The sequence below is a fragment of the Sciurus carolinensis genome, chromosome 6 (assembly GCF_902686445.1).
Source record: "Sciurus carolinensis chromosome 6, mSciCar1.2, whole genome shotgun sequence".
Classification (NCBI taxonomy): domain Eukaryota; kingdom Metazoa; phylum Chordata; class Mammalia; order Rodentia; family Sciuridae; genus Sciurus; species Sciurus carolinensis.
In genome coordinates this window covers 62,006,209-62,028,810 of record NC_062218.1, presented here as the reverse complement: position 1 = coordinate 62,028,810, position 22,602 = coordinate 62,006,209, and the positions used below count along the sequence as shown (strand labels likewise).

The following is a 22,602-nucleotide window of genomic DNA, read 5'->3' as shown; positions in this document are numbered from 1 at the left end:
CTCCCCTAGAAAGGCCAGAGTGACACAACTTGTCTTTATGACTACTCTCTGACGATGTCTAAAGGGAAATGCAAGCCCCAGGCGGCAGCAACTGGCCAGGTTCCAGAGTCAAAACTGAATTAAAAACTCATTAAGTACTTGAGCAAGTAAAGCTGAGTGGGCCCTGCAGTGGCTGGGAAAACTGAAAGCAGAGGAAGAGAAGGGGCGGGCATCTCCAGTTGGCAAATGGCAGGCTGGGAGCAGGGCGGGGCAGTCCAGAAAAGAAGACAAAACAGGGCTGACTGGTCTGGCATGCAGACGTGTTTGTGAGTATACGAATTTGGTGCAGCCGCATAATATATGCTAATTGCTATGTTTCCTTTTCCTTTCTTCTTTATTTATTTATGTATTTACTTATTTATTTTTGGTGGTGGTTATTGTCCCCAGGAAATGCTCAGTTGAAAGCTCTGAAACCAAACAGGCAATGCAGAAATGCCAAAATGTAGACATTACAAAAAAGAGAGAAGGAACAAAGGGAAACAGGAGATCCAGATTTAGATTTACAAAATGGCTGAGCATTCTGCTATCCCAGCACCTCTCTGTTCCGTGGAAGCCTTATGGAAAATAAGTGAGCAGAAGGGGATGATTTTCCATGTGTGATGCTGCTTTTCACAGCATCTGTCCCATTGTTTGAGATTTGTTAATTGGATTTTTTAAAAAGTAGAGGCAAAAAAAAAGTCTACCCACCAAAAGATTACAGTTAATAAGTTGAGATTCCAGAGTAGTTATCATAACTTTTAGCAAATATTAATAAGAAAAGTGTGAGCTGCTTCTCTACTACTTTTCTGCACAGGACCCTTCTCAGTTGCCTGCAGGACTCAGCTACACACTGGGGAGGGTAAACAGATGAACCCATTTAAAATAATTATCTAGCCAGGCCTGGTGGTGCACACCTGTAAACCCAGCAGCTTGGGAGGCTGAGGCAGGAGGATCTTGAGTTCACAGCCAGTCTCAGCAACTTAACAAGATCCTAAGCAACTTAGTGAGACCCTGTCTCTAAACAAAATATAAAAAAGGGCTGGTGATGTGGCTCAGTGGTTAAGCACCCCTGAGTTCAATCCTTGGTACCAAAAATAAATAAATAATTATCCATTCATAGGGAAGACTCAGGATATTTTTTCGTGTGTCAAACCATGTACCTGTAGGGTTCCCTTAGATATCTTTGGGCACTGTCATTCTTTAAATCAAATAAAAACAAAGCAAGATATTAAATGAATGATTTGTTAATAAAGCTAAAATACACAGACATTTTATACTGAAAAAAAAAGTGACTCAGAGAAGAGAAATACACTTTATCATTGGCATAAAAATCTTGAGTCGAAGTATTTCAAATCCTTGTTGATTTTGTATCTTCCCCCAATAGCCCATAAATTTTTCTTTCAATTTAAGAAGAATAATGTAATTTATCCTGTCAAATAATTTTATACATATGAAACATTTAGGAAGTTGAAAAAATGACTTAGATTGAATGTGACAGAAAGACAATGCAGATGTTTCCCCAAACAATATAGATCACACATTTAAGCGTCAGCTTATATCCTTTAAGAATTGTAAGAGGGCTGGGGAGATAGCTCAGTCAGTAGAGTGCTTGCCTTGTAAGCATAAGGCCCTGGGTTCCATCCCCAGCACCAAAAAAAAAAAAAAAAAAAAAAGTAACATGAATGTAAGCTTTTTCTAAGATACTTAAAAATTCCTATGAAACTTTTCTGTGGCTAAACCTTTAGAACACAGAAGACACTAAATACATAACTAAGTGTCAATGTTGGGGAACTCTTGTTTTATATAATAAAAGCCTCTTCTGATTAATTTGTCCCAAGTTCTGGTCATCTGATAGCAGATGCTTCACCCTCTTTTCTCCTGCTCGGGATCAAACCCAGGGCTTCCTGCAAACTAGGTGTGCTGCCCCTCCACCAGGGAGCCACACCCTGATACCTTGAGAAGCTTCCAGAGAAAGAACAGCTGGGGCTGCTATTGTGGTCCCATTTCCGTTAGGAACATGCTTCCAGAGCCTGATCCTGAGTAGTGCTTCCAAAGAGGGACAGTATCATGCAAGTCCTGGAACCTCTTCATCCAAAACCACTCATTCCTTAACGGGCAGATCCCACCGGGTTTCGTGGAGGCAGGATGAAGAATGCTCCCTTTTTTTCAGTAATGCAGTTTGCAGAATATCTATCTGGACTGTGGTAAGCCCACTGTTTTCTGGCTCTCCACGTAGGATAGCCTTGGGGAGAAGACTCCCAAAACAGTATTAGGAAGAGTGCCAGGAACATTCTAGTGCACTAGGGTAGCCCCTGCATCATGACCATTGTGCTGCAGCCTCTGGCCTTTGCATACCAGTCTTATAGTTAGGAACAAAGCAGAGTGTACTCGATCCCTTTTAGGAAAGATTCCTGACCTCAAACTCAGCCCAGGACACAGGTTGCAATTTCCATGGTTTGGGGTCCTTTTGTCCTTTATGGAGCTGGAGTCAGGACAAGGTCAGGTTCTCTTCAGGCTGGACTGTGGAATCTCAGCAAACAGACCAGGCCATGCGTCTGCATTTGGCCCCTGTCTCCATCCCACTCCTGCAGCTTTGCCAAGTCCCCAAGCTAAGGAGGGCCTCAAGCTTGCTTGAAAACTGCCTTTCCAACCTTTGGTTTTGAATCTGCCTCTTCCAGACATCTGAGTTTACACTGAGAAGTAGCGCCCTCTACAGCCTCTGGGTGCTCTGTCTTACCATCTGGTTTCTTTGGAATGAATTTCCAGCTTCTCTAGGACAAACGGGAAGGTGGATAGGAGTTGGATGATCTTTCTGTCCTTTATACCTGGAGCTCTGGCAGAGGACATGTGAAGTCTGTTCTCCAGAGCCATTCTACCTGTCAGCATTTATACAGGGACAAAATGAACTCCCACTTTACGCTATTTTATTTATGAAAGTATAAAAAATACTGCATTAGGAGAATTTTGATTAGCATAATATGGATAACTGCATATATTCCAAGCATATGAATACACAAAACTAACCAATAGCAGGTATGTGAGAAAGGAGTGTAGAAAACAATTTTATGCAGCTACCTTTCGTATGAGAACTTGTTACTTCTCATGGAAATTAAAATTCAGAAATTTTCTCGAGCGAATTTGCCAGAGTCCCCAGTTTATTTTCCTCCCTACCTGGATCCATTCTGAAGTTCAATTTCATCTTTCTTAATAAAAGATAGAAGAAAATAGAACTTACTTGACTCCCTGTCTAAATGACTTTTGCCTCATGGGTTTTGAGTTTGTTTCTCCTGAGTGTCACCTTGTTGATTAAGAATGCCTTTGTTGGGCGTGGTGGTGCATGCCTGTAACACCAGCAACTCAGGAAGCCGAGGCAGGAGGATCACAGGTTTGAGGCCATCCTTAGCAACTTAGTGAGGCCTTAAGCAACTTAGCAAGACCCTGTTTCAAAATAGAAAATAAAGGGGTTTGGGGTTGTGGCTCAGTGGTTGAAGTCCCCTGGGTTCAATCCCTGGTACCAAAGGGGGGGAAAAATTCATCAATGCCTTGAAAATGCCCCTTGGCCAAGGTCTGATTGAATTGCATCCTAAACAAATCTCTTCTTGTTAAGCAGGCAGTCATTAACTATATGACCCAAACTTCCTCCTTTTGTTTCCTACATCAAGTTTTCCTAAATCTGCAGATGGATTCATTCAGCTGTAGTCTCCCAGAAAGGGGCAATGGCATTAAACTTTAACATAAGTAAAAAAATAAGTAAGAATTGAACCTTCAGCAGAACTTGTGGTTTGAGGACATGCTGTGGCACCCCACTGACCGTGACCCTGTGAAGATCTTGTAGTTCAATATAAAGTAAGAATGGAACTGGGTATGATGGCAATGGTGCACACCTGTAATCCCAGCTACCTGGGAAGCTGAGGCAGGAGGATGGAAAGTTCGAGGAGAGCCTGAGGAACTTAGTAAGACTGTCTCAAATAAAAAATAAAAATAAAAAAATAAAAATTTAAAGGCTGGGGATGAAACTCAGTGGTAGAACACTTGTCTAGCATGTATCAAGACCTGGGTTCAATCCCCAGTACCACAGGGAAAAAAAAATTATCTTCCTTATGATGCCTAATTGTAATTGTTTAAGGGATTTTAGGGAATGACTGAATAATGAGATGCAAAATGTAATGTGCTTGTGAGGAAACCAGACAAACACAAGCAACTGCTGATACTTTTGGACATTTGGGGGTCTTAATCATATTTAAAGTGCTGGGCAGCTTTTCCTTTGTAATTCTGTAAGTAGAACAGTGAGCTTCTGCTGAGGATGATGAGAGTATATTTTTCACATCCTGCAGTTAGACCGCCTGATCAGCTCACTTCTTAAGGCTGCATTTCAGTCTCCATTACTATGGTAAATCCCGCACTGAAACAGAATGGTTGGAGACTGGGGTTGTAGCTTAGTGGTAGAGCGCTTGGCTAGCACATGTGAGGCACTGGGTTTGATCCTCAGCACCACATAAAAGTAAATAAATAATAAAATGAAGGTATTGTGTCCATTATTTTTAAAAAAGAAATTATTTTTAAAAAAGGAACTGGATGTTTGTGGGAATGTGGCTATCCACTCTTCGAGCTGTCCTGTTTTGCAAAACACTATGACCACCTGAACACCTGTGCACGGAAGGCTCTGATCTAGACTCTGAGATTTTCGTAGAAACTGCTAACTTCACAGGAAGCTCAAGTGAGATCTTGTACATGAAAGGATGTGAAAGCATTTTGTTCACTAATGTCTTGTAATTTCTTTGAAGGCAATAACTCATATAAGTCTTTAGGCACTTCCTCTTATTGAGTTATGTGATAGTTAATTACTGTCAGAGTTTTGGAGAAAGAGAAAACTCTGCGAATTGAAGTGGACATGGAGATAGCCCCAGAAGAAATCAAATGTGAGCTGAACTCTTAAGGAAAGGATGAGATTGAAGTAGGTATGATGCTTTGTTTTATAGCGCAGTGAATGATTTCATCAAACAACACCCTTTAATTAAAATAATCTTCAAGCAAACTATCCTGCTGGGGGGGAAAAAAAAGGTTTGCCATGATCAATTGGCATGAACTGATTAATACATCAAGCTTTTTAAATTACTGGTTTATTTCATGTAAGCTTTTATTAATATGGCTCACTGAAATGAAATACTATTAGGTAAAAGGAAAAAAACGTAGTAACTGATTTGAAATCCGAAGGCCTACATCCTACCCATCAAAGTATGATGACTCCTCATAGTCCTGGGTCGGCAGCAAGTTGGATTCTTTATCTTCTTATCCCCTCCAAAAACAATGGTGTGAAGGGCAGCCAGAAGGTCAGCTCTGTTTACAATGTTCCTAAGAGAATACTGCATTAGTTCATGCAGTCCTCCTCTTTACCCTTTTAATAAATATTTCACTGCTGAAATGTAGAGTTGGATTAAGTTGATTTAGAGCTAAAGGGTTTAGTTGGAGAAATTTCTATTAAAATTTCCCTGCCTTTGTGCCCACTGAGAGGAGCAGGAACTGCCCAATTTGCAGGGGCTCAATATCCTCAGTGGCAGCCTCTGAAGATGTGGTGGGAGCAATTTAACTTGTCAAGTCTTTGTGGCATTGTCTTCTTTAACATGAAGTAAATATGTAATAATAAAATAAATAAATATAGAATGTTGCAAAAAAAAAAAAAATAATAACATTTAGTCAATTGGGCCAGAATATCCACCCACGTCTTTCTGTTCATGTCTTCACATCAAGACTTCAAAAATACCACCCTTCTGCCGCTGCCCAGGATAACATACAGAGCAAAAGGGTAAAATGGAAGGGAGTAGGGGTGGGGTGGGGGTTCTTCTTCTCTGCTTAGAATAAGAAAAAAGAAGAGAGTAAGGAGGAAAACACATGAGCAAATATGGTGGTTTTTCTGACTGTATTTGTGAGATCAGCACAGTAAAGATGGAGCCTACACATAGAGATCTTTAAAGACCTTGGGCTTTGGGTTTAAAGAAAAGGCATTTAAAAATGGAAGGAGCTCGCCTGGGATTCGCTCAAACTCAGCAGAGGGAAGTTGAGAAGCAGGCTCCACGGAGGCTCATTGTGGTTCCCAGCTAGGGCACGCAAAGAATAAGAGTTGAAAGGAATGGGGACTCTGCCTCTGGTGTGCTGAGAACCACACTTCAGACCGGGAGAGGGAAGGCCCAAGGTCAGCAAGAACCAGGTGTCCTTTTCTGGGCAACCAAGCATCCAGCCATGACCAAACAACACGGGCATCGCACAGGTAGAAACATCCAGGTGCAGAGTCAGCCCCCACGGGCAAGTTAGCCACCTGCACCTTACCTTTTGAATGATGCATTGTATAAATAAACACAGTTTAAACAACTACAAGAATCACAGGCCCCTTGGGTTGGGCTGAGGTTTTATGTGAAATATTTTGGAGAGATAACCAGATTTGTTCATTCTGACCAGAGCTTAGGACCTGAGGATTTACCTTTGCGTTACTTGTTACAGATGATGGCAGCCGAGGCACCATGTCAGCCAGGACGAGGTCTCAGGCCTCTTGAGCCTCATCCTTCTAGATCAGGATGCTGACCCTAAGAAGTCCCTTCCTGGCAGATCACAAGCTGGTTGCTGTGTGAAGACTGGTGCTTCCACCGCCAGGAGCTTTGTCCCCTCCAGACTTTACTAGGAAAAGAAAATCATCTCATACCACTTTTCCCTGACATAGGGCTAAAGGCTGCCTAGGGATAGGTAATTGTCAGATTCTAGATTTAATATGTTATGTCAGCTACTTGTGGTTTTTAAAATTTTTCCTTTTTTATGGTCAAATACCAAAAAAAGAAGATTAATTCAGTTTTCGTTTTAAAGGTAGCTGGCTTTGAGGGTGAATAATAGCACGATGATTTGGTTTTGATAAGAACAGATGAGGGCAAAAGGTCGACTCTTTGCCTGGGTTTGATCAACGGCAGGAGTTTGATGGCAAATTAAATGTCAGATAAACCTGTCAAATGAACCTAGGAATCAATACTTACTAGAAGAGTTGGTTGAGTCTTTAATGATCACATTTGCTCCCAAGGGAAATAATTCTCACAGTCCATTTGGACATTAGGGTAGTAATACATAAAACAACATGAGGACGATTTTAAATGAGGTCACTTTTTATATAATCAATCAATAGTGTATTCATCATTATATTGTCTTTTTTGTTCAAAGAAGGGAAACAGAATCACTGGGAGATTGCAGAAATGCAGAGTCCCAGGCTTCACCCCTGAATCAGAAAGTCTGAGGTGGGCATGAGAATCTGCATGTCTATGGAGATTCTTAGATGACTGTGTGAAATATTTGATTCTGAAACCCACCAGGCTATAGTATTTCTCCTCCACCAGACAGTGTCCAAGGTGTATGACAGAAAATAAAGTCATGCCCAGAGTCTATGTAATGCATCACAGCTGTATATACAGAGGTCAAACCAAAAGTGTTTGGGATTGACTTTGAAAACCAGGAATAAGTTCTGATTGGATTATTTAATGTCTTTGAGATATTCTGCCTCAATTCTCCTCTATGCAGAGGTGATATATTAGTAAGTTTTTCATTGCTGTGACCAAAATACCTGACAAAATTATTGGAGGCACCAGAGTATTTCTGTTTTTGAGAAGCAAAATAACTATCTGATAGAGTACTGGCTATATATGTTAATGTATACAGTCCTCTAGTCTTTCAAAATAAAAATTAAGAGCAAAAGAAAAAAAAACTTTAGAAGAGGAAAGTTTTTTTTTGGCTCATGGTTTCAGAGGTTTGAGTTAATGGTCAGCCAGCTCCATGTCTCTGAGCCTGAGTGAGGCAGAACATCGTGGCAGAAAGGCATGGTGGGAGAAATCTGCTCAGCTTGTGGCAATTCAGAGGCAGAGAGAAGGAGGTAGGAACCAGGGGAAAGACAAACCCTTCCAGGACACGCCCCCAGTGATCTACTTCCTCCAACTAGGTGCCACCTCCCTGTAATCCATTCAGCTTAATCCAAAAGTGGATTAATCCATTGAGGTGGTCAGAACCTTGGTGATTCAATCATTGCCTAAGAGCCTGACCTCTGAACCTCGCTGCACTGGAGGCCATGCTTTCAACACATGAGCTTTTGGGTCCAAACCATAGCAGGTGATTTAGTTCAAGGGTCAGAACAGCACTATGCTTGTAGGTCACCCCGGGGTGGGAGTGAAGGTGAGTAGAGAAGGCAGGGACCATTACATCTTCCATAATTTTTCTCCATCACTTTCAACCTGCCTTTGCCCATCCTTTGAATACAGACATTTCCAAAGACTGTTTGCAGCAGGAGGCTCTTACAGTGTTTACCAAAAGTGTCCACTAAAAGTATACTTACTGTGTCCCTTGCCGAAGCATCAGATCCACATTTCTGCCAGCTTACTGGACAGAGCCACCTGGCTATCCCACAGGGACCTCAAATGCAGCATGTCCTACACCAAACTACCCAGATCCCACCCTGGTCTCATGACTTACTATGCAGACCCTTGGGCTGTTGTGGCTGTATAACTCTGTACCTCATTTTCCTGTCTGTGAAACAGGAGTGTCATCCTCCTAGGGTTATTGTCCAGATTAAATGAAATAAATAACAGACATAAAGAACTTAGTGCTTGACCTAGGGCAGGTATTCAATATATCATAGCCATTTTTATTATTCATTCCTTTATCAAATATTGATTGAACTACTTCTGTGTCTCAGACACTATTTCAGACTTAACGCTTTCCTGAATTAGAAACTGTCAAAACACTGAGTCTCCCCATCAAACTGTACTCCTTCAGGATAGGGACATATCCCTTTTATTTGTTAATCTCAGTGTTCAGTTTATGAAAGTAGCACCGATTTGCCTGAATTAAACTCCAGAAAACTTTGTCCCCTATAAGTAACTAACAAATTAACAGAAAAAAAATACAACATGCCTTACAATGACTGGAGAAGACCATTAAGATTTTGAGAATATCATGAGAGTATGGTGGTGCACACTTATGATCCCAGCTACCTGGGAGACAGAGGCAGGAGGATCACGAATTCCAGAGTAACTTGGGCAAAACAGGAAGATACTGTCTGAAAATAAAAATTAAAGAGCGCTGGGGATGTAGCTCAATGACAGAGTGCTTGCCTAGCATGCACAAAGTCCTAGGTTCAATCCCCAGTAACACAGGGATTTAAAAAACACAAGTTTTTAAAAAGATTTTGAAAACATTCTCTGAAACCTATTCACAAGAAAGCCAGGTCTAATTGTCAACCATGTGAAAGTGTTGTATTCAAGTTAAAAAGTAACTGATATTGATAATCTATTACTTGCAAAGCACCTGGGATGTGGCAGGTGTCCCTCAAAATAAAATTTATTCCCAAATCTATATTCCAAATACTGGGATTATTCTATAATATTCCAAGGGAAATGTATTTCAGATAAATCTTTTTTAAAAAGCAAGGTTTAGAATCATTAAATTCCTGAAATAATCTGAGAAACAGTGAGAGGCAATGAAGGAAGTAGGGAGCAGGAGTCAGATCAGCTGGATTTTAACCTAGTTCAACAGCTCATTCTGTCTCTGATAAAGACAGCTAGCTCGTGGGACACAGTGGTGGAGCACACCTGTAATCTCAGCAGCTCAGGAGACTGAGGCAGGAGGATCACAGATTCAAAGCTGGCCTCAGCAAAAGTGAGGTGCTAAGCAATTCGGTGAGACCCTGTCTCTAAGATAAAATACAAAACAGGGCTAGGGATGTGGCACAGTGGTCGAGTGCCCCCGAGTTCAATCCCTGGTACTTCTCCCCCCCAAAAAAGACAACTAACTCTTCTTCAACAGCCTTCCCTGTTGGCTTTGTTTCCCCATCTGTATAAAGAAAGAATTCTAATCATTGACCTTTGTAATGCCCAAATGAAGTAATGTGCAAATAAATAATTTTACAAACCATAAAATGCATCACAGATGAAAGGTTGCATTAGTATTTTGCCACCCACTTCCAAATAGAACTGTCTACAATATACATAGGAAATGCCTTTGGCAGTTGTACAAATACAAGTCTACCACCCATGACCGGACACTGCTGTGTCTGAAGCTTCCTCTTCTGTAAAATGAGAGGGAGAGTGAGAGGAGGACATTGTCCCCAGGGCTCCTTCAGGTCCTCCCATGCTGAGAGGTGAGGAGTCTCTGATTCTTTACACCATAAGAGCAACAGGTTCTCATGAGGCTCATGGGGAGGACACTTCCTTCCTGGCTGCTGGACTCCACGTCTTAAAGGCAGAAAAAGGGAATAATTTGTGCATGAGAAGTGTGAGTATTTTTCTTTGTCTGAAGTGGTTTTTTTAGAGAACAGAGCAGATCCATCTCATCTCAGCCCCAGGAAACCAGTTCAGAGACTTGGAAGGATCCATGCCTCTGGGCAGACACAGGGAGAGCACAAAGTAAGTGGTGAGGTACGAGATCCATGCTGGTCTGTCGTTTTTACAACCTGGCCTTGGTTCCCCTGGTGCACTTTGCACTAGATTTCTTTTAATCTGGGCATCTGTACATTGTTGAAGACATAACCTTCAGGCTGACTTGTTGACCTCAGTTGCTGCCCACAATGGACATTGCTGGTTCCCCTTAGGTGTCCTCCAGGGAGGCCGACTTCCATCAACACCACCTAGGTTATTTATTTCTACTTCTTTCTTTCTACTCTCTTTTCACTTGATAGTCTATATTCTCATCCCTTTGCCTTGAGGCTTAAAAAAAAAAACAAAGGAAGAAGAAAAAAGCAAAAGGAAAACCTAGGGGATTGAGACAAGGTAGGAGAAAACCACTGAACCAGAGAATTTAGAAAGTGGGTGAAGTGCAAAAAGAATCGGGGACACATTGTCCTCACAAGCTCTGCTCCTGGTGTGTGCAGTTAGAACAGGAGGAGATGCCAACTGCCAACCCAGCTCTCTCCACAAGTCCTAGCAACACCTGCCTACCTGGAACCGGAAGGCTGGGATGGCTTCCGCCTACTGTGAGAAATGTGGAACCAGGAGAGAACCTGGGAAGTCCTAGGGCTCTGGTGATTTGTTTATTCAGGCAGACAAAGGCTGGGGAGACAAAACGAGATGACGGCAGACCCAAGCAAAGGTGGGGTGGAAGTACTGGCAGATCCCCCAGCCAATAGCAACAAAAAAGCAAATAGTTAATGGAACAGGGTCCAGGAAATATAGAGAAAATTAGGGATAGATTCAAATCAAATAACCACTAAAATTCTCTATAACACGAAAGATGTTAAAGGTGAGAGAAACAAGTTTTCTTGCTCCCAAGCAATGATCAACTTATTTATATTGAAAAAGATTATTTACAAAGTATCTCGAACTTGTTTACAGTGGGATTTGATTTTTTTAACTCTCTTTTTAATAAAGCAAATGTGCACAATTTGAAGAGTGATGTGACATTCGGGAACACACATCAGAGATGAAACACACACAGAAACAAAAATTTCATTTTCAACAGAAAAGAAATGCCATTTCCAGGAGTATCAGGGGAGGTGGGAGAGAACTTGGCTGATTGTTCAGCAGAAACAAAGGAGGAATTGGCCTTAGGGGTTGTGTGGGAGGCCATGGTGCCCCGTGAGGGAGTGGGTGGGTGTTCTCCCAGCAGTAGAGCGGCACTCCTGACCATCACTGACCCAGCCTGAAGGTTAACCTCTTACAAAGGGCAATCTTGGCATCATAACTTGAAAAGCGTTACTTTGCACAGGAGTGGGTCAGTAAAAGAAGGAAAAAGGGATAGTGTCAGGGCCATGAGCAGCCGTGAGTGGAACGTGACATGAGTCCCAGCCTTGCTCTTTCACACTGAGCAAGTCATTAGACCTCAGGTCTGCAGTCCATAAGGAGGGGAGAGTAATATTTGCACCCAACACTTCATGGGGATGTTATAAGTTATAAACAAAGCCCAGTGTGAAGGAATAGTGCTTAGGAACCCTAAAGCACTGTTTATGTGTGAAGTTTTGTTGCTGTGTTCTTCAGATGGGCTCTCTGATGATCAAAGGGTTAGATGTTGTCACTAATTGCATCTGTGTATCAGGTTCATGTTTAGTTGTGTTTAGTCTGTAAACACAACAGGGTGGCACCTGGCACCTTGAAGGTGCTCCTTTGTGTACATGACCGTAAAACCAGCATGCTCGACAGGTGATACTTGTGGCGGCTTTTGCTCCAGGTCCCCGTGGCCTCTGAGATACCAGTCTAGAAACCGTTCTTCTCCAAGCTTCAGGCTGAGCTGAAGGGCAGAAAAATGGGAAAAGACTAACAAGTTGATTTGACATGTTGAGGGTCCTGAGCTATCAGACCCCCTCCAGGGTTAATCTTCCTTCCCCAGAGAGGGATTCTGTGTAACTTCCTGGAATCAGTTGGCTTCTTGTTTTTCTTGCTGACACCAGGTTTTTGGGATCTGGGTAATCAGGAGATGCTAAGCCCCTCAGCACCTTTGTTTTTTCCCCCAAGTGCCTCCATGGCAGGGGTGAAGGGACTTAGTTGTCTTTCCTTCCTCACAGTCATGTTGTCCCCCAGGACTGAGGTGATTTCTCGGTTCAGGAACAAGAAGGAGGCTTCTGTTAGGCCAGGTTGCCTCAGCCCCTCTCCTGGATTCTTCCCCTGAGCCCAACCCTGGAGCACCCGGGAAAGAGATCTGCTAATTGTGGCTTCTCATAAACTCTGTTACCAGGGAACTTGTGTTCACATCTCTCTCTCTCTCTCTCTCTCTCTGCCTGTCTTTCTTGCTCAGAAATGCCGAGGTAGGATGGAGTTGCTCAGGAGAACCACCACAGGCTCTTGAGCAGGCCTTCGTGCTGCCTGTGCCACTTCTTCACACGCTGGCCCTCCCCTCCCTCTGAGAAGGGAGTTCTGCACCGTGTTAAATCCTTCCGCACTGGCTTCCTTTCCCTTCATGCTGACCACACATCTGCTTTACATGTTTTGTGGGTTCCTGCAGAAGAGACCTGGATATGATTCAAATCAAAAGCTGCTGTGGAGATTACCTGTGGGTGATTTTGGTTCCTCCACAGAGCATCTTTCCTTTCTTGCTTATATCCATTTAGCTAAATTTTACCTGGGGAGTGTTTTGTGCGCACGGTTTGAGGTGAGGGATTCCTCTCCAAATCCTGGATCCTCGCCCTCCATTCTCCTTTTTTTTTTTTTTTTTTTTTCAATTTTTTTTGTAGTTGTAGATGGGCAGCATGCCTTTATTTTATTCATTTATTTAGATGTGGTGCTGAGAATCGAACCCAGTGCCTCACACATGCTAGGCAAGCTCTCTACCACTGAGCCACGACCCCAGCCCTCCGTTCTCCTTGATTTAACATCAAGACATTGTCTGCCTGTGACCTTTCTTATCTGCTAGGCCTTTCCTTTAGCTCAGTCATCCCAGGCCTCCCTCATCCCTCACATTTCCCTTTCTAGCCCTAGACTCTTCTTGAACCTTCTCTAAGACGTCTGTGTCTTCACATTGGTGGTGGTGGTGGGGGGTGTTCTTCGGGTGTCGAATCACAATGTCAAATGCCTTTTCTTAAAAGAACCCACTCTGGTTCACCTGGCAAGGAGCCGAGGAAGCCAGGAACAGAGATGGGGCGAGAGGGCTTTCCTCCCTGCCAGAGCCCCTCACCCACTCTCACCCTGGGTCCCGGTTATCCGTGATTCAGGACCCTCCTTGTCTTCTCCATTCCATACAGAAAGGAAATTGAACACTTTCTTTATTCTTCAATTACCTTTTCTAGATTATGCTTGCACAGTGTTAATTGTTCAGGGAAAGGAAGTTGTAGAAATAAAATTTGGGCTTGTGGTCATTAATGGAAAAGATCTTAAATATTCATTCTCAAGTATAGTTTATCACCCTCTTGGAGACCATTTGAAAGGTTTTAGCGACACTGGTTATGGTTTCCCTCCAGGGTTTGCCCCCGGGGTAGCTGGGAGCTGCCTGGCTGCCCTGGTCACCCTGCTCTCCTGCAGAAGAGCCAGGCTACTGCATTAGCAGCTGCCTGCCGGGCCTGAGTGCTAGGGGTTGCTCTGACTCCAGCAGAAATGCTACAACCTCCCAGCTACTATGTTCTGGGGCCAGTGCGGGAGAAAAGCATCAGCCATGTGTGAGAGAAGGATTTGAACTTTCAGTGGTGGGGTAGTGTGTGGCTGTTCCTAGCAGTGGACGTCTCTGAATTCAGCCAGTCAGCTTCTGAAACTGAGGAGAGAGCTTATGTTTTGTGTGTACTCATGAGCACAAGTTTAGATGGATCTCCAACTCGAGGGAGAAGAGACCCCATAAGCATCCTAGAAACTTGTATACATAGAAAATAACATTTTGCTTTAAGAGATTTCAAAATCACCACCATATAGTAAAACAGAAATGACGAAGCAGTCTAACTTTAAGAAGACACATAGGTTTAACTGATCAGATTTTCCAAACGAAGGGGAGAAATTCCAGCAATAACTGAAAAATACAGGCTTCTTTTCAAGTTCCAAACACAGTTCTTGGAAGAGCAGACAAAAGTCTCATTGTCTGCAAGTCCCCTGCTGCATCAAGGGGTCCTCAGACCATCCTCTCTATTCAGAGGTGGAGCAGACCCTTTTTGTCACACAACGCCATCTCGGCTGCCCCCATGCCACCAGGTCAGACCTCATAATCACACAGAGTTTTGTGGGGAAGCCCCCAAAGGACACTTTTTCCTGATGCGAGCAGTGAGTGACATTCCCTCGCTGCCCTCCCACCGTCTCAGGGCTGCCTAAGGGTTGCCCTGTGAGCTGTCACTGGGAGGGCAGACTGGAATGGTGGGGAGAGAGGCTGGAACTGTGTCATCTTTCTTTCTGGCAACTTCTTTTCTGAAGCAACTGAATGAGACCTTTACAGGCAAGGGTAGTGGCCTCTCCTACAGAATGCCTGGCCCACTTCCCAGTGTGAAACATTCCCCAAATATGCAACTTTGTGAGCGTCCCAACCGCCTGACAGCCGCCTGCTGTGGGAGAGCTGGTACCCAGGGGATACGGGGGTGGGGGCACCCGCAGGACCCTCTACCCGGCTGTGGCTTTGTCAGATGCCCCGGAGGCTCGGCCCCTGTTTACATTGTCCTGGAGGAGAATCTGGCCAGCAGTTCAGCCGTGACAAGAGCGTACAACTTCTCTCTCCCCTTTTTAAGTCCCCTCCTTCATTCTAATGAATCCTATAAAAAGGCTTTTGTCGAAGGAGCAGCCATTGCATCTTGGTGCTTGTGCCTCGCTGGTCATTACTCCCAGTATTTCCAAAGATGGAGGAGAAGAACATGCTTAGCTGAATTCCTGGGGGAACTGGTCTGGCTTGGGAGGAGTGGAGGTGAACGGCCACTGTCACATGGCATTTGTTTGTTTGCAATTGATGAAGCCAAGGAGGAGGGGACCTGAAGGAGGATGGTAAGAAGCCCCTGCCAGGGAGCACGTGGCAGCAGGTCGCCCCTGGACCTGGGTGGGATGTGCAGTGTGGGCAGGAGCGTGGCTGTAGCAGCTGCGGTGAGCTGGGCTGGGGGCCGTGTGTAGGATCATTAGGAAAGAAAGGGGCTCTGATTCCATTACTGTCTCTTGGGAAGGGAGCTCCTTCTGTGAACCTCGCTCATTCACTTTTGTGAATTCCTACAGAATGTAGTCAGGGACAATGGCTATACCCCGGCATCGTGCTGCCGGATGCTTCGGATGCTCATGTCAAAAGTACAAAAAAGGAGGTGACTGTTTGCTTCTCTTTGGTCTCATGCTGTAGCTTAATTTTGACCCAACTTCCTGCCTTTCGAAGATCCTGAAATCTTTGTGTCAAGGAAGGACTCAGAGGCCACTTGATAGAGGATGGATCTGTGTGTTGTGCTGATTTTCTTTTTATCATTTCCTTATTATTTAGTTTGCTTTTCTTTGGCTTAAGCTTTAAATGCACATATTTGTCAAAAACAAAAACAACCCAAAAGCCAACAGCTATTTCCAATGAATTACAGAATTCAGCACTCACAAATAAAGGGACTTGCTTTTCCGTGTTTTAGGTTTTTGTTTTGTTTTTTGTAAGCCTCAGTTCTGTGCCTACTCAAACTGTGTATCATTGTCCCAATTTGAAGTTTTTTCATTTTCAGGTGTTTGGAGTAAGGCATTGCATCCTTTTACCATATTCTACTTACGTTTATGTAGGTAGTTTTTTGCTTGTTCGTTTTGTTGAGTTTGTTGACCAGTATTCTTCTAAAACTTTCAGGCTTTTTTTCTTCTTTAAGCACATCTCTGATTTTATTCCTTTTATTCTTTTGGCCTTTTCCCTAGCTCTTCTTTGGCATTTGATGTCTGTGCCTTTTCTGTTTTTCCAAATCTAGTCCCATTAACTAGCCCCACAGAGCAGTGACGTGGAAGAGCCCTAGGAAACCTGGGGGCCTTTGCGGCTTGACTGCTCACTCACTCTTCAGGTGAAGTTGGGCTACCTAATTTTCTTCTGCAGACTTGTCTTCAGTAACAGGGGTTACCATGGTACCTAAGCCATAAGTGAAGTTGTATCTATGAAGTCTTAGAACGGTGCTGGACACCATTGTGGCTTAGTTTTGGGCTGTTCAGTGCAGGGCTTACTGGTAAATACTAGCTGTTAAGGAAAGTGTGATGTTGGAGGAGGATGAGCTTGATAATGCAATGCTGAGAATGTCAACATGTACAGAATCTGTAGGACTCCTGGTCCTCGAAGATACAAAGGGGAAAACCCTAGCCATGTGCCTTGGCTCTGACTTTCTCTTCTGACCACTTCACTGAGATGTGATTTGCATAACATATCCTTCACCCATGTCAAGTATACTACTCCATGGTTTTTGGTATTTAATTGTTTTTAAAGTTGCAATAAGATAGAAATAAAACAAAATTTGCCATTTTAACTATTTTTAAATGGTACAATCCAGTGGTGTTAATTACATTCACAAGGTTGGACAACTAACAACTATCACCTCTATTTTCAAAACATTTCCATCACCCCAAGCAGAAAGCATACCCATAATCCCTCTTGCCCCCTCCCCTGGCCCCTGGTAACCTCTCATCTACTCTGTGAATTTGCCACTTCTAGATATTTCATATGAGCAGAATCACATATGTGTCCTGTTGGGTCTGGCTTATTGCTTTTAGCATCATGTTTTCTAGGTGCGTCCATGTCGTGGCCTTATCAGCCCTTCACCCTTTCGTCTGCGGAGCGGGTATTCTGTTGTGTATGCGTGCCGCATTACCCAGCCAGCTAGAGGCAGGCATCTGGGTCTTTCACCTTTTGGCTGCTGTGAATAATGCTGTAATTAACATTGGCACCTAAGCACCCATTTCAGTCCCTGCTCTATTCCACTAGCAATGGAATGACTGGGTTGTTGATCATTCCATTTTAGCTCTTTGAAGAACAGCTAAGCCGTTTGTCTGGAAAACAGTTGCTTTTGGTCCTTTTCCCCTCTGTGTCTCTCTCTGTTGGTGTCGTCTCCCTCAGAGTCCATTCCATTTCCTCCTTGCCCAAGCTTCCTTGTGCTTCCGAGCAGCTGATGTGTTCTTGCCTACCCCCTAACCACGTGTCTCCCTCCCACTTTCTGAGGGACACCCCTCTCCTCTGTCACCTCTCAGCTGGCAGAGCACACATGACCAGCTCTGGCTGCACCCCGCCTGACGGCTTTCATCTGGTTGCCAAGGAGTGGCTCTGGGTCTCAGGCCGTGGAAGCCCACAGTCCGCTCTGGCTGGAGGGCTGTTCGGCCATGAGATGACCCTGCGAGCCGTGGGCAGGCAGGGGTGTGGCGCTGGGCCCTGCAGGGCTTCAGTCCTCCCTAGACCACACCTTGATTCTTCATCAGCCTCGCTTGTCTCCACGGGGCCATCTGAACACCCTGTGCAGCAGGGAGGGTTGCTCTCCCCTTTTCGTTTGCCTGGTCTCTCCACCCTTCTATGAGCAAGTGAATTAATTAACAAATACCCCAGCAGACGGCAAGCCTGCCTCAGACGGCCATTCTGGTGGTGGGGCTAATTGTTAGTCCGGGTTTCTGGATGTCATTCATTTCACAATGAGGCTCCTAATTAATCTCAGCACAGTTCTCACCAGAAGAAAGGCTGATAGGGAGAAACATCCCCAATTACCATGAGAAAAGAGATGTCAAGAGCCCCGTTGAGTTTTGCTGGCATCCCCGCCTTGTCTCAGATGAAAACCCGCCATTAGGGCACCGAGGCTGCCTGGAGATCTACCATGAAAACTGGGGAGAGCGAGGGGTCGCGGAACCGCCGGCCCCGGGGACCCCGCTCCGGGCGGCGCCTGCTGTGGGCACCCTCTTCATCGGGAACCCTGATTGTGTTTCCCCACATAGTGCAGAGAAACTGGTTGCCCTGTGCCACCTCGGAAGTAGAAGTTCTTCCCTGAGGCGGGCAGGCGGAAGCTAAAGATCTGCTCTTTGTGTGTCTTTGTGCCTGCAGGACAAAAGATACTTCATCACCGAAGTGACGTTTTAGAAACAGTGGTCCTGATCAACCCTTCCGATGAAGCGGTCAGCACTGAGGTAGGCATTCGGCTCCGTGGGGGTTCGGGCGGGGTCTTGTGCACTGGAAAGACACCAGCCGAGTACAGGGGCTGGACAGGAGGGGGCCAGACAGGGTCATGAGAGGAGGAGAATCCTGGGTCCAAGGGTTTCCTTAACCCACAGTCTGGGGCTGGCTCTCTGTATCAGGACCACCTCAGACTGTGCCTCCCAGTAAGGACACAGTGGGAGGTGCTAGCTGGAGCTGTCTCATCTGGTCCAGGCCAGGGAGTGAGTGTAGGATGTGGGGCACTGCAGGGTGTGTGCTGGGGGCTGGAGTCTGGAGGGGATATAGGAGAGGAAATGGACTTCAAGTCCTCAGGTCAAGGCTTCCGGGAACCTAACTTGGCGAACGACATCTCAGATGCAAGCCTGCTGCAAGCTCCCGACAGCCCTTCCGCTGCTGAAAGGCAGGCCAGCACCGTGCTCAGGAGCATGGAGACCACCTAGGTTCACACTCCCAGCTCTGCCACCTACTAGCTGGTGGTGGCCTTGGGTGGCTTACTTACTATCTTTGTCTCAGTTTGTCCCCTGAACAGGGAAAAGGAGATCTTCACGATCCCTACCTGGAGCGTTCAAAATGTTGTGCTTTGATGTACTTAGAACAGAGTATGGCTTGTGATGACTGAAACAGGTTGGCTCTTATTTTTACCAACATATGAAAGTACTGTTAGAGTAACTGGGGATTTCAGAGCCCGCTGTGACAGAGAACTAGGCGGAGCCACCATTCCACAGCCACCCAGGCTCAGGAGCTGATATAACTCCATCTCCTACTTCCTTTATTAGAGTTTTTACTTTGGAAACTGAGTTGTTTCCTGAATTTTAAAGCAGTCAAAGACTTTAAAGCATCCATTATTTGCAGTATCTTCTGCCCATGCTTTGAGCATCTCTGATTTTATTGCATTGTTTTCATTGAGAAATAATTCATATGCTATCTTTTTAAAGTGTGCAATCCAGTGATTTTTGGCATATTTGCAAAGTTATACAATCATCACCACTAATTCCAGATCAAGCCCATCATTCCCCAAACCCAGGCCCATTGGCAGTCACTCTCCATTCCCCTTTGCTCTGGCAATGCCTAACCTATTTTATGTCTACAGATTTGCTTGTTTCGGACATTTCATATAACCTGTGCCCTTTTTATCTGACTTATTTTACTTAGCATGTTTGTTTCAAGGTTCACCCATGTTGTCACCTATATCAGCACTGCTGTCCTTTTGATGGCTATATAATGTTCCACTGTGTAGATATAGCACACTTGTTTATCCATTCTTCAGTTGCTACATATTTGAGTTGCTTCCACATTTTCACCCTGATGGTATAGCCTATTCTGACTCTCTTCTCCCTGTTTCAGTTTAACAAAACCTCTGACAATCAATTAAGGCACAAGGTTGAAGAAAGTGAGGGGAATAGCAACCTCTACGTGACTAATTGAATCGGAGAGTAATTACAACTTGAAAAAAACTGGAGGATTAATCTGTGTTCAGGAAGACTGCCTAGAATAGCTGTGAGGAATGGAAAAGGAAAAATAAGGATTTTTAAAAAGGAATCCAGGCTTGCCTGCAGAGCAAATGGGACTGAGACGATTGCTTGGGTATATGTGTTTTTCCATGATGAGATGTGGGGTTCTTGGGCCAGGGGTCGTGGTCTGTTTACTTTTGCCTCCTGACTTCAGTGCCTTGCCTGACGCCTGGCACGTAGTATGTGTCAAACATTCACGAATTGGACCCAGAATGAATATCTTGGTGCTGAGACTGGTGCTTTTGCTGAAGGGCAGCTGGCGTCCTGCCACATAAGTTCACAGCGAGTTCTTTAGTGCAAACCATTTGCAATTCAATTTCAAAGGTCGCTGTTGAGGGGCAGCCTTTCCTTTATGCTCAGTGCCATGCACCTTGCTGATCCCACCAGGGACTGCATTTGGAGCTGCGCGCTTGCTCTAGGAAGGAGAGGGAAGGGATCCTCAGTGGGCAGGGCTGGCTGGGGACCCTGGCTAGAAGCCTGGCCGTCCTGAGGGGCAGTCGGGGGACCTGGGCTGTACGTGGTGACTCAGCCTGTGGGCTATTGGCAAGACTCTCCTGGTCTCACAGACCGCCTGCTGCTAGCAGACACTCGCCAACAGCTGTGGAACAAATGCTCGCCAGCTGTGAAGACTGCCTTGAAAACGAGGAGGAAACGAGGGGAGAAAGTCAGCCACCACTACTGTCCTGACTGTGGCAAAACTTTGAAAATGGCGTTTATGGGCGGGCTGATAATGGCCGCGTTCATTTAGTTCGAAATGTTCCTACAGCCAGGGCTGTGTTCAGCCCTGCCTGCCCCAGCCCCAGGGGAAGAAGGTAGACTCTCAGGGACTGAACACCTTTTGTTGGTAAGGAACTTCATGTGCCCCAGAGGCCCGTCCTGGAGGCGGAGGGCAGTGCTGCCCACGGCTCATGGCTGGCTCCCTGTGTTCTATTGCAGGTGCGCCTGATGATCACGGACGCCGCCCGACACAAGCTGCTCGTGCTGACGGGGCAGTGCTTCGAGAACACCGGAGAGCTCATTCTCCAGTCTGGCTCTTTCTCCTTCCAGAACTTCATAGAGATTTTCACCGATCAAGAGGTAGTTTCCTTTTCAGGGACGTCTAAACGTCCGATTGTTTGACAGTCATTTAGCTGCAGGCTCTTCTTCGAAAGCACTGTGGAGATAACAGAAAGGAAAAAGAAATCTTACAGCTACTTTGAAATAAGCAAAACTGTGTGGTCCTAAATGCTTTATTCTTATGGTTTTTTATGCAAAGAATCTAGAGCCCTCATCTGTCATTATTTGGAATCACTCTTGATGTACTGGAGACCCAGGTAGCTGTGGGGGTGGAGTTGGGGACAAAGTTTACAGATGGCAAGTGATGGAGACATTTGAAATGACCGAGCCCAAGAGAAAATTCAGGTTTCCTGTTTTCTGAAAGAATACTTCAAAGATCTCTTTAGCGTTTGGTAGAATGTCGCTGCTTTGATCTCTTTCAATACTCGTGCCTATTTTTCCTGCCCTAATTATTTTTGATTTCTCTTCCTATTAATGCCTGGTCCCAGTGTTTGAACTTGGGTTGTATAAATAGTCCACACAAGAGAGAGGGCTCCCAAAGAGGAGGCATGTAGAAAAATGAGGCAGGTCTATGCCACCCCCAACCCCAAAAGATGGTTGTAGTAGCTAAACTGGAGCTGGATCATTAATATTTCTCACAAGTCAATCTTACTCAAGTCTATCTTGAAAACCATAGGAAGTTATAGTATTGAGTGAAATCAGATGAAAGATTTGAATTTGTTTATGTTTCTACTTGAGAATTTGTCCTGGCTAGGAAATTTTCCAAAATAATAGGCCTTTTTCACTTAGCATATTTGTTCATACTAGTTCCAGATACAATTCAGGGCCATCACTGGGGCAGATCTGATAGCAGATTTCTAAAGGGACAGGTTGGGAATGTGCTGTCAGCAGAGGTGCCAGGACCATTTAAAACTGTCTTCCTGAGATGGCAGCTTCTCCATCTCACGTGTGCCGTGAAGGGCCAGGTGTCTTTCTGCATTTACTCTTCCTTTGCCTGATGCTTCTCAGAAGGGTCTGTGTGTACTTTTCCTCACCCACAAGAGCTGGAAGCAAACTGCCCAGCTGCATTTAGTTTACCTCTGTAAAAACACCAGTCAGATGACAAAATGAGTTTCACTCTCCACCCACCGGGGCCAAGAGACGAATGGAAAAATGAACGGTGCGCTGAACGCGAGAAGCCCCAGCTCTCTGAAGGTGTGGCGCCATCTGCATCTGCACAGGTGTGCCCTGTGGGAAGCACAGGGCACTGGCTCCCCAAAGCCTCAAGTGGCTCCTTCCTCAAAGCCTTCAGGGCTCTTGCAGCTGGTCTCTCTTTGCCACTTCAGAATGAAAAACGGGCTCTTTCTTTATTTCATTCTTTCCTTTTTTTTTTTTTTGATTCTGGGGATTGAACCCAGGGGGCGCTTTACCACTTAGCTATTCCACTAGTCCTTTTATTTTTTTATTTTGAGACAGAGTCTCGCTAAGTTGCTGAGACTGGTCTCGAACT

General features: G+C 44.8%; 1 protein-coding gene across 4 annotated transcripts in view; it reads left to right on the top strand.

The window, feature by feature from the left end:
- The window catches only part of Map1b (microtubule associated protein 1B), a 104,477-nt gene that overhangs the window by 57,301 nt on the left and 24,574 nt on the right, over positions 1 to 22,602 (top strand). For 2 of the 4 annotated variants that reach the window (XM_047554948.1, XM_047554950.1), the window contains 2 exons: positions 18,436 to 18,518; positions 20,994 to 21,134. In XM_047554948.1, coding sequence (XP_047410904.1) covers positions 18,436 to 18,518; positions 20,994 to 21,134 — 224 coding nt within the window. Of the gene's footprint in view, positions 1 to 15,286; positions 15,411 to 18,435; positions 18,519 to 20,576; positions 20,902 to 20,993; positions 21,135 to 22,602 lie in introns of those variants that run through there. The other 2 variants (XM_047554951.1, XM_047554949.1) reach the window with 2 other exon arrangements.